This window comes from Wasmannia auropunctata, unplaced genomic scaffold, assembly GCF_000956235.1.
Source record: "Wasmannia auropunctata unplaced genomic scaffold, wasmannia.A_1.0 LD336083.1, whole genome shotgun sequence".
NCBI lineage: Eukaryota > Metazoa > Arthropoda > Insecta > Hymenoptera > Formicidae > Wasmannia > Wasmannia auropunctata.
Genome location: NW_012026807.1, coordinates 587,464 through 600,673, shown reverse-complemented (window position 1 = coordinate 600,673; position 13,210 = coordinate 587,464). Strand labels below are relative to the sequence as shown.

The 13,210-nt window shown below is 31.9% G+C and overlaps 1 protein-coding gene across 2 annotated transcripts in view; it reads right to left on the bottom strand.

Annotated features, from left to right (window-relative positions):
• The window catches only part of LOC105448579 (adenylate cyclase type 2), a 43,035-nt gene that overhangs the window by 6,847 nt on the left and 22,978 nt on the right, over window positions 1-13,210 (bottom strand). For both annotated transcript variants that reach the window (XM_011687239.1, XM_011687240.1), the window contains exons 5-10: window positions 12,948-13,054; window positions 11,913-12,024; window positions 4,458-4,585; window positions 2,867-3,025; window positions 2,160-2,292; window positions 729-799 (exon numbers count right to left, since the gene is read on the bottom strand). In XM_011687239.1, the coding sequence (XP_011685541.1) occupies window positions 729-799; window positions 2,160-2,292; window positions 2,867-3,025; window positions 4,458-4,585; window positions 11,913-12,024; window positions 12,948-13,054 (710 nt within the window). The remainder of the gene's footprint in view (window positions 1-728; window positions 800-2,159; window positions 2,293-2,866; window positions 3,026-4,457; window positions 4,586-11,912; window positions 12,025-12,947; window positions 13,055-13,210) is intronic.

The window sequence follows — 13,210 nt, the reverse complement described above, 5'->3', positions numbered from 1 at the left end:
GACGTGTGCTCTTCCGATCTTGGTATTTTGTTTTATGATTATATGTACATTTATTATATGTATGCAATAAATAATTCACTGTCAAATATTAATTTTTTTTCTTTTTAAAAGCCATTATAAAATCGAAAAATTATAAACTCTCGTACAAAGCCTCCGTAAGTCGAATTTTCATATATTAACTTTCTTTTACACGAATTTCGATAAGTCGAAAACTTTATAATTCAAAGTGTTTTTCTGTTCCCTTGAGATTCGAGTTATCGAGGTTCGACTGTATAAATTTTTAAATAATATTGTAATTATTCGTTAATAATATAATATATTATTTTTAATAAGATAATTAATATGCAATATTAATTAAAATAACACAGATAAAACGTTATTTAAAAAACAGTATATTATAAATTAAAATATTAAAAGGATTATTTTTATTGCAATTTTCTATTTGCGATTAATTGCAAAATATTGATGTAATATTACCAATTTTAGCTGAAAGCTTTTCGTGTGAAGCTATTACTTTGCTGCGATTTTTGCATAAATGTTAATTTGATAGGAACTACTCTCTAAATTTTTTGGAGTGAAATTTCATTCTAAGAAGTGAAAATACTGCCACTCAAGTGGCCGAGTGACAGTATTTTCACTCTTTTGGAGTGAAATTTCACTCTTTTGGAGTGAGATTCACTCCAGAAAATTTAGAGAGTAAATTAAACAGAATTAAAAAAAAAATATACCTAGAAGGTACTGGTCCAGGTCCCTGTATACGATTTCCACCATTTTCCATTCCATTTTCCTCTCGATTTTTCTGTAGAAAGTCAAAACGTTATCAGTAAATTTGCATTTTCTGGGAACCAAGACATAATATCTCTATTTAACGTACACGCAAGCGTACGCGCATTAGAATTTCTCGATAGAAAATGTATCATTTCAAACATTTTAAACAAGATTAAATTTTTTATTTAAAAAAAAAAAGGATTCACGATCCACAGAATACCTTGCTAAGAGAACATTTGTTTTATTGTGAGATATGACGAGCGAATTTCAAGCAACGAGTATCAATCACTGTCACTATTATCAAACGCCCGTCTTTATAGGAAGAATAATATGAATGTATGTTTCCGCGATAACAGAAAAACTTCAGGTATCACGAAGAGGAATTCTTTCGTTTTTATTTACGCGGAAAATATTTAAGTTTCGCAAAATTATATAATATTCGTATATGAGAGAAAGGCGTATCTTAAATAAAAGGCATAAATAAATTCGCGGAAGGAAAAGCGCGATTCAGCGTGCTTTTAAGCAAGTTTTTTAACGAGCTTCTGCCGAGGTATTTATTGAGGCGATAAACGGAGCATTATGACCTAAACTTCGTTTATATAGAAATAAGGTGCGGCTTAATTTACTCGGATTTCCTGCTTCGTGGGTGAACTTTATCATCACTTTGTGATAGATTATTCGACGGTATTACTAACGCGAATCGCCTCTGTTTCTTCTCATAAAGAAAGCCATCGTTCATTCGCTTAAATTCTCTTCCTTAGGTGAATAATTCTCACAAACGTTTCAGCATCTCAATTCGCTTAAGAATAAGTAGCGTTATTTATTCTGCAAAAAATTGAAAAATTTACTCCGCTTTATAAAATATAAAACTCTAATAATATAACAAAGTGGACAAAAGTAAGAACTAAAAAATTTTCAGACATTATATAATTTATTTAATGTCGTTGTTTGCGACGTAAAAACACAAAATGTATGTTAAGAGCCGTAAACTTCTCATCTTTACGTTGTAAAGTACATTACATAAATAATAAACTCATATTTGTTTCTCCTCAGAGAAAAATGCATTCTGAAAACAATCTAAAATGCAATTATTTTTTGCAATATAAATTAACATGCTGCGACAAATTGCTCTTTAATTCCATTTTCACGCTCAATCTTTTTAATTAACACTGATGGAGATAAAATGCGTACTGCTATAGTAAATGAGGATAGATTGGATGCTTGTGTTTTCCCTTCGGCAATGCCGTTTCTTTCGGTAAACCGAAGAATTAAGCAGCAAGAGTTAAGCGATATTAATTACTAATTAAGAAATTAGAATGAGCGGCTGCGAGTGATTTTTGTGAAAGCACACTTTATAAGCGACTACGGTTTTTTAACGAGCTTCCACTTACTTTGGGTGGCACGATAAGAAAGGTTTCTATTTTGTGCTGAGCAAGATAACTTTCCCGTGACCCTCCGTCGCCTGGCTCAACCTCAAACCGATCACCCAGTTGAAGCAGAGTAGCCTTTGTTATGTGAACTCTCCTTAAAATTGAAAAGTAATAGAATTCCTTGTAATAGAATTTAAACAATAGTTATTTCTGATTTTCGAATTATTTATGCACGGTAATCTATATTATAAAAGAGAAGTTATTAATATTTTTCGATTTTCCGAAGTTCCTAAAAAAAATCCAATCCCTATTATAATATTATGCAACGCTAGATGTGGTTTTATTTTATTTTTCGCAATATTATATGCACCAAGCACAAATCAAATATAGAAACAGTCATAAATTATTATATCAATTAATGTTTTACGAATTAATAAAACCCCAATTTACAAGTAAATATTCCAAGTTTTAACGTTCAGTTTAATGTTTCGCAAAATACAGAGTCATAAATTATTATACCAATGTTTTAGGAATTAATAAAACCCTGACTTGTAAGTAAATATCTCAAGTTCTAACGTTCAGTACTAATAATGTTTCACAAAATACAGTGGAACACTTTGTTCCGTATATACAGTACTAGTGATATAAGCCTTCGTACTGCGGCGCGGCACAGATGACCAATACAGCTAGGTCGAGAGGACACCACGACAGTGGGTGAGTCGTCTTACCCTGGTAGACCGCCGCTTTCCATGTGATTGGCCAAGGTCACGTCGTCGCTCCACACGTCGAATTGCCATTTCCGCAAACCGAGTACTCCGCACAGCACGTTCCCTGTGTGAATTCCTATCCTCATGTCGACGTTAAAGCCGGTGGCCTCGCGGACAAACCTACGTGCGACGAGATTCAATTCGAGAATTTTTCTGTCACGCACTTTTAGAAGCGCACAATGTCGCTCCTCATTCATTCACATTCTCGCTGCACGTTATGACGTTACCCATTATTAATTTGATGATTATTCGATCTCGAATTCGGCTTGTTTCATAAATCCAATTTTATGTCTCAGAAAGTTCTTAGAAATATTGAAGATTAATAAAAGCCTAAAAAAATTGATTCCACAATTCTTTCTGTTTCCACATTCAGAATTTAATTGTAGAAGAATTTTTGCTCTCTTTCATTTTTACCTCACAATTTCGTGAGAAACAATAGTACGAATTTGACATAAAAGTCGAGCAACTGCGCGTATGTAATTAATTATAGAAACTATTTAAGTGCCGATTCAGAGAATTATGATTAATGAAGAAATAATTTGTGTAACTTGATACATATGTACAAGAGATTGTTATTAAAATGTACTGAGATGGAATCAAATATCAAAGGTCAACGTACTGAGAATCCAAATGTCAACGATCATGTACTGATTGTGAGATGAGATCAAATGCCAAAGATAGCTATCGATTTATATAACATGTGCGGACAAACTTTTAAGAGTAGAGCTCTTAAAACTGCCAAGGATAATAATTCATGGATATAATAAGCAGCGGTTAGCTGGTCTTTTGATCCGCATTGTTCCGTAATTAATGTCTATGTAACTAGGCTGTATTGTATTAATCCTCTAATCGTAGATGAGCAATCCACCGCGTTATCGCATTACGATCTCGGTATAACCGCGATATAACGGTATCGCGTGAACAATACCACTGACAAAGCATGCACAAGTCTGTAATTATTAAAGCGCAATAGATAGACGATTGACCAGAGTTATACGAGAATGTTAAGTTTTTGTCTGCTATCGATCATGATCGTATACATTTATATAGTTGCGTAACGTAATGTAATATGATGTAAATTGTATAAAAATGTTTTTTAAATATTTTTTACTCTCACATTTCAAATTTCAAATAAAATTTAACATTTTCCAAAATTTTTCTTCCACAATTCTTATCTTATATAGAACTAAATTACTGAAATAATTACTATATAAGCCAGTTCACAATTATGAAAAAATCTGAACAATTCTCTTTGTCTAATCATTTTTTGCGTCACCGTACACATTAAATATGAGAAAAATGTGGAGCAAGACGAGAGAACGCTGTCGATATAATATCGCAATGTTCTACGTGCTCCCACGGAAAGGGCTTCCTTTTTTTGTAAATTCCTCTGCGCATAAAAGTAATGTCGCAATTATTTTCACGATTCTTTTTTCATCCCGTTAGAGCTTCAGGCAACAATTTAGAAAAATTGGTAAAGGAAAGCGTATGTAACTAACGAGCTTCTCGCTCGTTAGTAATGAAATTTTAGTATTTTATTTGACCTCCTCACCTGATGGCATCGATCATTTGCAGCCCCATATTTACACAGTTGTAAGCGTGATTCGGACGGGAAACCGGAAGCCCGGAAACGCAGTAGTAACAGTCACCCAAAATTTTGATCCTCATGCATTGATTGTCCTGAAAAATCGTAAATTAATTTATTATTAATCCTTTTTGCTTCGTATAACTGGCTCGATATTGGAGCTACTGGAACGAAATACGCCAAATCCAAATCAACGTTGAAGTCTTAAGTGTCGCAAATATAATATTAATTTTATTTAACTTCAGACAATTACTGAAAGCAAAAAATTAAGACAGCAAACGGACTAAAAGATTCTATATTTGTTAATAATTTTTCTTTATCTTTATCATATTTAATCTTTCAATATAATGGATATTCTGTATATTAACATTTTATGCAGTCTATTTACTTTATTCTTATTACGCGCAATATTCTTCGTATTTTATTCAACGCAAGAATTTTTATTACAGCGCGAAAAAGTGCGACGATAATAATTCCGCATAAATTTATGTTGCAGCAGTCCTTTATTACGTAGGTAATATGAATCGTCAAAACAGAAATAGTAGTTCTTCGTATTGCAATTACAATTAATTTCAAGACAGTAAATCTTGTAAGTAGCCCATTTTTAAGCTATCAATTTGCATTTATATGAAAATTTATAAATTTTGATCGTAACGTTCTTTTTATTCACTGCATGCATTTAATTAGCATTCTATCGATTTAATTAACGTTGCGTGCAAATGAATAATTTATGTGTATGTGCAATAACTTATATATTATTAAAGTACTAATAATTTTTTTTATTCTCCGCGCGCAAATCTGTATTGTGTTAAAAATGTTCATTTTAATCATGAAAGCTATTAATTGTTAAAACATACCGTAAGACTTGTTAATTAATTGTGTCTTTCGTGTCTTTTGCTTTACAGTTGACCTCTTTTCCTTATTACGCGGATAGATCGAAATATCCCTGCGGCGACATGTTTGCGAAGATAAATACGCTACAAAGGCAGAAAATAGACAGAGGCATATCCGGATGAAAGCTTTGATACTGTCATATATATTTCACACACGTAAACACATACACACACCCAAACGGAATAAAGTTTTTCCATCTGTGGCGTCACTGTTTGTCTATTGCGAAATATTGCATGTTTTCAATTGCGAACGGCCAGAGAAAAGCGCGAGAAGTAGGAAAGTTCGTATGTCGAACTATATATATAGCTCTGGAAAACCTATCAACGTATGACACGCTACTCCTAGTGATAAAATACTTTTGCAGGACTCAGAATAGGGTAGGAAACTTGAAATTTTCCTCTCGTGTTGCATCGTTATAAAATACGTCGTGTTACATATGTCGCATTATATGTAACATATGTACAAATCTGTTACTTGAGCTGGCCTTAAATTGATCTAATTAAGATCCGATTTAGTTGGACGACTTAATATCAGATCGAGTTTACAAAGGATCCAGTTTCCTTCATCTAAAGCACCCTTGAGAATAGTCTGGCTGATTCAAGAAGACTTCCGTTCAAGTCTAATGTCGCGAGACGCGTTTAATTTTGTTGGAGCTGCGGAGATATTTTGTACAATCTAAGAAGAATTCTCGTGGCATTCTCTTAAATTTATTTGAAAAAATGTAAAAACAAGTACATTTCATTGTGGAATGATATTCTGCAAAGTGATAATAATAACAACGACGTTTATTGTTAGTTGTATAGATATCGATAAAACATGAAATTTATACAAAATTGTAAACAAAATTGCAAAAAGATATTTCTCTGTATTATTATCTTTAATACAATGATGATATTGATTTGAAGTTATAAGAAATTTGTCGCCGATAAGAACATCGTCTTCCCCCTTCATTTTCCGCATCGTTAATTTATTCGTGTATTTATGTGACATTCCTTCCCCTATTTTCCGTCCTTTCCCTTCCGTTATTTCGTTCAGTCCGATTTTGTGAACCGTAAAACTTAGTAAAACGTTATTGATGGCAATCAAAAGAATCGTCACGAGAATCATTATATACAAACCACCAACAGAAAATACACTGCTCGTGTATACTTCAGTGCTGAGATGCTTGAAGCGAAAACAAATACAAAATCGTTTCTAGATATTCTCTCTTTTTTTTCTGCTTATGTTAATAAGCAGAATTTATATATTTTTGAGATTTCATGGCATTTAAAATAATTATTTCGTTTATTTTCGGACAGATAGATTTTTAGAAAGAAATTCTGGAATGTTTGACTTTTTAAATCTCTCTTAGCTTAAATTACAATTTACAATTTCCATTGACCATAAAATAAAATTTAGCTTTGCGGAACGTGTGTTGCAAAAAATCGTCCTTTTTCGGAAGTATGTTTAAAGTAAAAATGTTTGTAGGTGTAGGTATGTGATTGCTTTTGCGTTTGATTTCACAAAGATTGAATTTTTTGAATGGTTATAATTCTGATAACATAGTCTCTATTGTTAGTTTATTTGCAACAGTTTTCTATTTAAAATTCAATTAACTTAAAAGGTTATATCGATGCACAGCTTTGAATGCGATATCAAAAAGTAAGGCGTAAAGCCGAAGATAGAAGGCAATTCTTCTAACTAAAATTGTGTTTCGCAAAACTATTTTTTTTTATATTAATAACACTTAATTTATCTATGAGTTTACGATTCTATTCTATTTTGGCGTTATTTTGACTTTATTTTTGCATAAGGAATGGAGCAAGGCAAAAGCACGTGAATTTGACCCAAAGATTGAATTTGGACTATGTAATGACTTTGTGAAGACTTTATAATGAAATTCTCCTGTAATTCCAACTACATCGTGGAAACAATCTGGTTATTCGCAAATTACAATTTATTGCCGAAACTCGACAGTTACATTACATGACATTACATGACGCGATTCAAGAAAACGAGAAGTTACGAGCTACGAGAAGATTATTGCGTGTCGCGCGTACCTATCCGAGGCTGAGATCAGCGTCAATAAATTCTGCGTTTAGCCGGCGTGACGTGCGAGATTAAATTCGGAAGAATTTTGTCACCCTGTCCTTCCGCCCTGTTCTTCCGATCAAAAGATTATGGAAATAACCGCCACTAATATGACGCAAACGCCGTGGGATTCTTTAAGACAACGCGGAATTTATCCGCGTAATTCCCATCATCGATCGGCATGCCGTTGTAATGTTTTCGCCGTTATTACGATGGCGATCTAGAGAAGCCTGTTCTTTACCTTCGCCTATACCGTTCTATAACGAACAATTATACGTATTTATCGGTATTTCAAGCAATTTCAAGAGATATACGTATGTCGAAACCGACTCTACGCCTTTTTTTATTACAAAATCTCTATCCTTGTCCTATATAAAGCTTGATTGAGATCGCATATAAAACCAACAAACCGCAAATAATTGCTCAAGGCAAGCAATCAAACCGAATGTGATCCGCGAACTGTATACGTCGGTAGATTCCGCAGACTTTTCCGCTCGGTCAGCGGATTAACCGAGGGCGAGAATGACATTTGCACGTTTGTAGCGAAGAAAAGAGATTTTGCGAGCGGACGTACGATTACAGCGTACGTCCGCTCAGATCATACAGCACTTGGATTCATGCCGCGCTCCGGTGACGCCGTAAGACCTTCCCGGCCGCTATAAAAGCGAATTATGCGACGCCGTAAAGCTGGAGGCCTTGGCGTTTGCAATCTGGCCCCCGGCGAGCGAAATTTAGCAAAGTTGCCGGCTAACTCACTTCTCTTCGCGCAAGCAGAGCAGACATTCAGCTTTACATAAACAATTTCTAAAACGCGTGATCGATAACGGTGGTGGCGATAGCAATGCTGCGGTCGCGAGACCGGGGATGAAAAATAAATGAAACTCGGAGTTTTAAAAATCCGCTCGCTCGCGGATACACGCTCTCCACGAGGCTCTTTAACGGTGGAAATATGTACATATACATACGGTATACGGCACGTATTTGTTCATTCGATATTAATTAACTTTGCTGGATTATTACTAAAGCTAATGTAATGTTAACTTGTTTGCAAATAATTTTCAATGGGAAACGATGAAAATTAATAAATATTAACGTAACAAATAATCGGCGCAAATATATAACGTTGTGAGCAAAATTAATTATTAAGTTAAATTTCGTTTTACGTGAAAAATCGAATGTGTAAAATAAATCTATTAGCCAAAAAAAAGTACTTAATATGAAAATAAAAATTAAAGAGAAAATCTTCATAATGACGTAACATAAATTAGTTTTTTACCTTCAATGAAAATCAACAATTTATCGATGTGTGAAATTTATGTATAAAGTAAATGTATTAGCTATAAAAAAAGTACTTAACAATGGAGATAAAAGTTAGAAAAACTCTTTACAATATCGCAACAAAAGTCTTTTTTATTTTAAATGAAAATCGATGGTTTCTCGATATGTAAAATTTACGGTTACACACAGAAAAATAATTAACGAAAAATATTTGGTGAGAGATACTGCAGCGTTTGATGAAAAAAAATATTCTATTTTAATTGAATAATTTAAATTTTTTAGAAATATTCTAGATAAAAATTATAGTTTTATTTATGCCATTATTTTCACTTGTTCCTTCGATTTTCCAACTGTGGAAGTGCAATATATTAACGTAGCTGCAAACTAATAAAGTTATGGAAGCTAGAATTGTAGATAGAATATAATATTGCGCGACCCTTTTTTATTCATACGACTTTGAGTATGTTAATTCATTGTAAAAACACTTTACATTCTATCTAAGATGGAAAAGTTTTACTAAAAGCACAAAGATTCTCTTTTTTATTTCCACAAAGCGATCAAGTTTTTTTTTTACTGAATCTAAATGTGCTGACAAAATACCGATGTCTTGAGAACTCTTGGGAATTATCGGACTTAAGCTTAATATTGTGTTTTATTGTCGTTCTAAAAGCAATTTTCCGCGTTAATGTAGCGTGACGCGGAAGTTCGTGCTTTTTCTTTGCTAAAAGAAAGAATGTAAGCGGCAGCCGATTATGAATCCAGGATCGCGCAATATTGTACACTGTCTCCTTTCTCCTTTTATAGCTGTCTGTCTCTTTTCATAGCTTTATTAGTTTGTAGTTATATTAGTTTAAACTTAAAACTACTCCTTTCGCAGGGGAAATCGGAAGAACGAGTGAATATGGCGGCACAAAACTAAATATATTTCTCATTTATAACGCTTTTAGATTTAAATCATTTTATTAGAATACATAATTATTCTTCATTATTTCTCATTTTTCTTTTCTTTTTATTTCTCTTTATTTTTTTCTTCAATTACTTTTGCGCGTAATCTTAAATTTTTAGTCGATAAACCGTTGGCTTTCATCGAAGATAAAAAATATTTATGATGCGATATACTATGGAAATTTTTTCTCCAATTTTTATTTTTGTTATTAGTAACAGTAGATATTTCGTTAGCTAATGCGTTTACTTTACACGCACGATTTTTCATGTAAATGAAATTTTTTCGCGGAATAGAATCAATGCTGTGGTTTAAAAAAAGAAAGACGGAAAAATAGTCGTTAGCGAGAAACACAAATTGCGCACATTTTTGTGAATCAAATGTTCAAAAGAAACCTTTTATCTTCATCGCTCTATCATGGCTTGATTGAACGACATTCAATATTTGTCGGAAAAGCGCAACCGCGTCGCGCACCACATTTTGCAATCCTGTTTATTATTTTTTGACTAACGTTATCTATTATTTTTACAGAATTGGGTCATTTTTATGAATCTCATTTGCAAAACATTTTGTTTTTTAAATTTATTCTCTTTCATTTCTTTCTGTTATTTTCAATGTATAAAATATATCTTTTTCAGAATTAAATTTCCGCAAAAAATACAAAACATTTTATATACAATTAGAAATTCGAATTATTCGAATGATTAAAAGAAAAAATATTTTATTTAAATATATTTCAGTTGAATGAGTTTTATGAGATTCATTGATCATTTGTAATTTTACAGAAAAACTGCATTTTATATGCATTAAATAAAATTTTTTTACAATTATCAACAGAAATCTCGTTTGTAATTAAAATGGATCTAATAATTTTTACCTTTCTATAAATTTTCAATTTTCTAGCGGAATTAAAATTATAAAAAGGCTTCGGAATATTCTTATCGATAAAATTCTAATTTTTAGAGAACCGTGTAAAAAATTATGAAATAAAATCAACAGACAAAATATGATTGTAAAAGGAAAGATTGTAAAAGGAATTTTTATATAATTAAATAATGTCATTCTATATCAGCATCTAAAATAACTGCTTTGCAGATTTTATATTTCTACAATTTCTATGAAAAATGTGATTTTTAATTTAACTTATAGATAAATGTATACTTAATTGAATGTCTTTGCAATAGATTAAAACAAATGGAACTGCAAGAGAGCTTACGTACCATATTTTTTTGATAGCAATTCAGTTACGTTGAGCCCGGAAATTTATTTAGTCAACGAGGAAGTCCGATTTAAAGGTATATTGACGGACTGAAATTCAATTTGCACGCTGCTGAAAAACATTGTATTTGAATCGTTAAACGGAAATGAACACGTATCAACATCAAGAACCAGAAATATTCTGTAAATAAATATTGAATAATTTTATAAATTGCAGCGTTCAGTGAGATAAACTTTCCGTCTCTCAATATTTCAAGTTGAAGCTTTTATAAATATGGTGTAAGCGAAATTTTCCTTAGAAAATTTTAACTGAAGTTAAAGTATTTTTCCTCGTGTTGGAAAAATTTTGTATTATTAGAATTGTGTTAAAATAAATATTTGCACATTTTATATAATAATTTTTATTAAACAAATTTTATTAAATGTGAGAATTTAAAAAGTTTGAATATTCTCGTGCAAAATTGAAAGTACACATTCAATGTCCCTCTTTGCACAAGTGATAGGCGATCATACATTTTGCTTGTTAGTAAAGGGTAAAAGGTTTTAGACATTTTATTCGCCTCGCACTAATGGATCCATAGTCGACCTTAGGTTAGACGACAATATTGACGATGATATATGTAGAGCAAGAAATTTAGCTTTGCAAGTTACATAGCGTGAGTCTCTCGCTCCCTCTCTCTCTCTCTCTCTCTCGCTCCCGTCATCGATATCGGATTATTTATCTCATGTTAAAATTAATTTTAGAAATAAATTTAGTAGGTAAACAATTTTTAACTTGCATAAAAAGGCGTAGTGTAGTATATACATATATTAATTAGAATTTTTGTTAAACGGACTTTAATAAAAAAATTAAATTTCATTTTTTACATAAAGCAACTTTTGAAGGAGCAAAAAGTGTACTTGCAATTTTGGTATGTAATTAGGAAAGAGAAATAAAAAAATTTATTTTTTTAAGCTATATTTAACGTTTAATTGGAAATGGTTAAATCAAATAACTTAACTATTATGTTTTCTTTTACCTGGGCTATTTGATCGAATCTGCCAAAGAGCTCGTTGAGCGTCTTCACGAGATCGGAAGCTGAGAGCTGTTCCGACAGCGGTGTGAAGTTGACAATGTCCGCGTAGAGAATGCTATGCAATTAACAAAGTTATATTGTTTTTTTTTTTTAATATTTTGTATATCTCAAAATTTTTTGACAAAGTATAAAAATATCTAGAACAGATATAAAGTAAACTATATTAAAATCATATTATTCTTATAAATGTCAATATTAATTCAATAATTTAATATTTTCATTACCGATCTTTTACAAACAAAAATTTTATGAGAAATTTTATGAAAAGCAAAATAATGGATAAGGTTCTTAGTAAATTATTTACTACTTTGTCAGAAAATTTTAATGTAAAAATTAAATTTAAATATGTATGGAATAATCTTTTGTTAATCTTAGGAGCATCTTATATTAAAGGTGTACTTCGAAGAAAGGAGGCATTGAGGAAAAATCGGCTTTGATGGATCGACAAGTGAGCTCGATTGAATCCGCACAATCGAGCGATCATACGATTTAAATTCAGATGCGTCGCTAGATCGATGGATAAATAAAGAACAGGCGACCAAAGGCAATGTGCGACACGTGCAGCGTGCGTTTATTTCAATGCAATCAATATTCCTTGCCATCATCCTCGACCCATATAATCCTCGGGAGAACTAAATACGCGCGCGCCTTCTAAATACACTGATTATGATTAAATTATTCCCGTTCTTGACCTTGCGAGAGGCGACGGTCTTTATCTTATTTTTAACATTCTTGCTACATATCGATTTGATTAGAAACGTGTGAACGAAATATTGTGTAGAAATATCGAAAAGTAATCGCAATTCAAATTGATTCCCTTACAAAAATACAAATTGTCATTTATTTTGAATTTTATAACAACAAGAATATACAACATTTTTAGATTAATATTTTGTAGCAATTAAATGACTATCATAGAGTTTCGTTACGATCGTTATATATAAACGTATATAGGAATTTTAATATTCAATAAATTACCTTACGTTGTTATGTCGTTGTACATACATCTCTTGGAACGTGGTCTGCTTGTGCTTATTAGCTTCCTGACAAGCATCCGCCATTTTCAGCATTATACTCCTCTTTACCTGCGACAGCAGATCATATTAAATTAATATCCTTTATATTTTAATATAAATATCATTTATGTAGGTATTATCATTTTATGACTGTGTAGTAATAATTACATTAACTATCCAATATAGTGTCTATATATTCTGATGACGTGTTACATTGGAAATTTG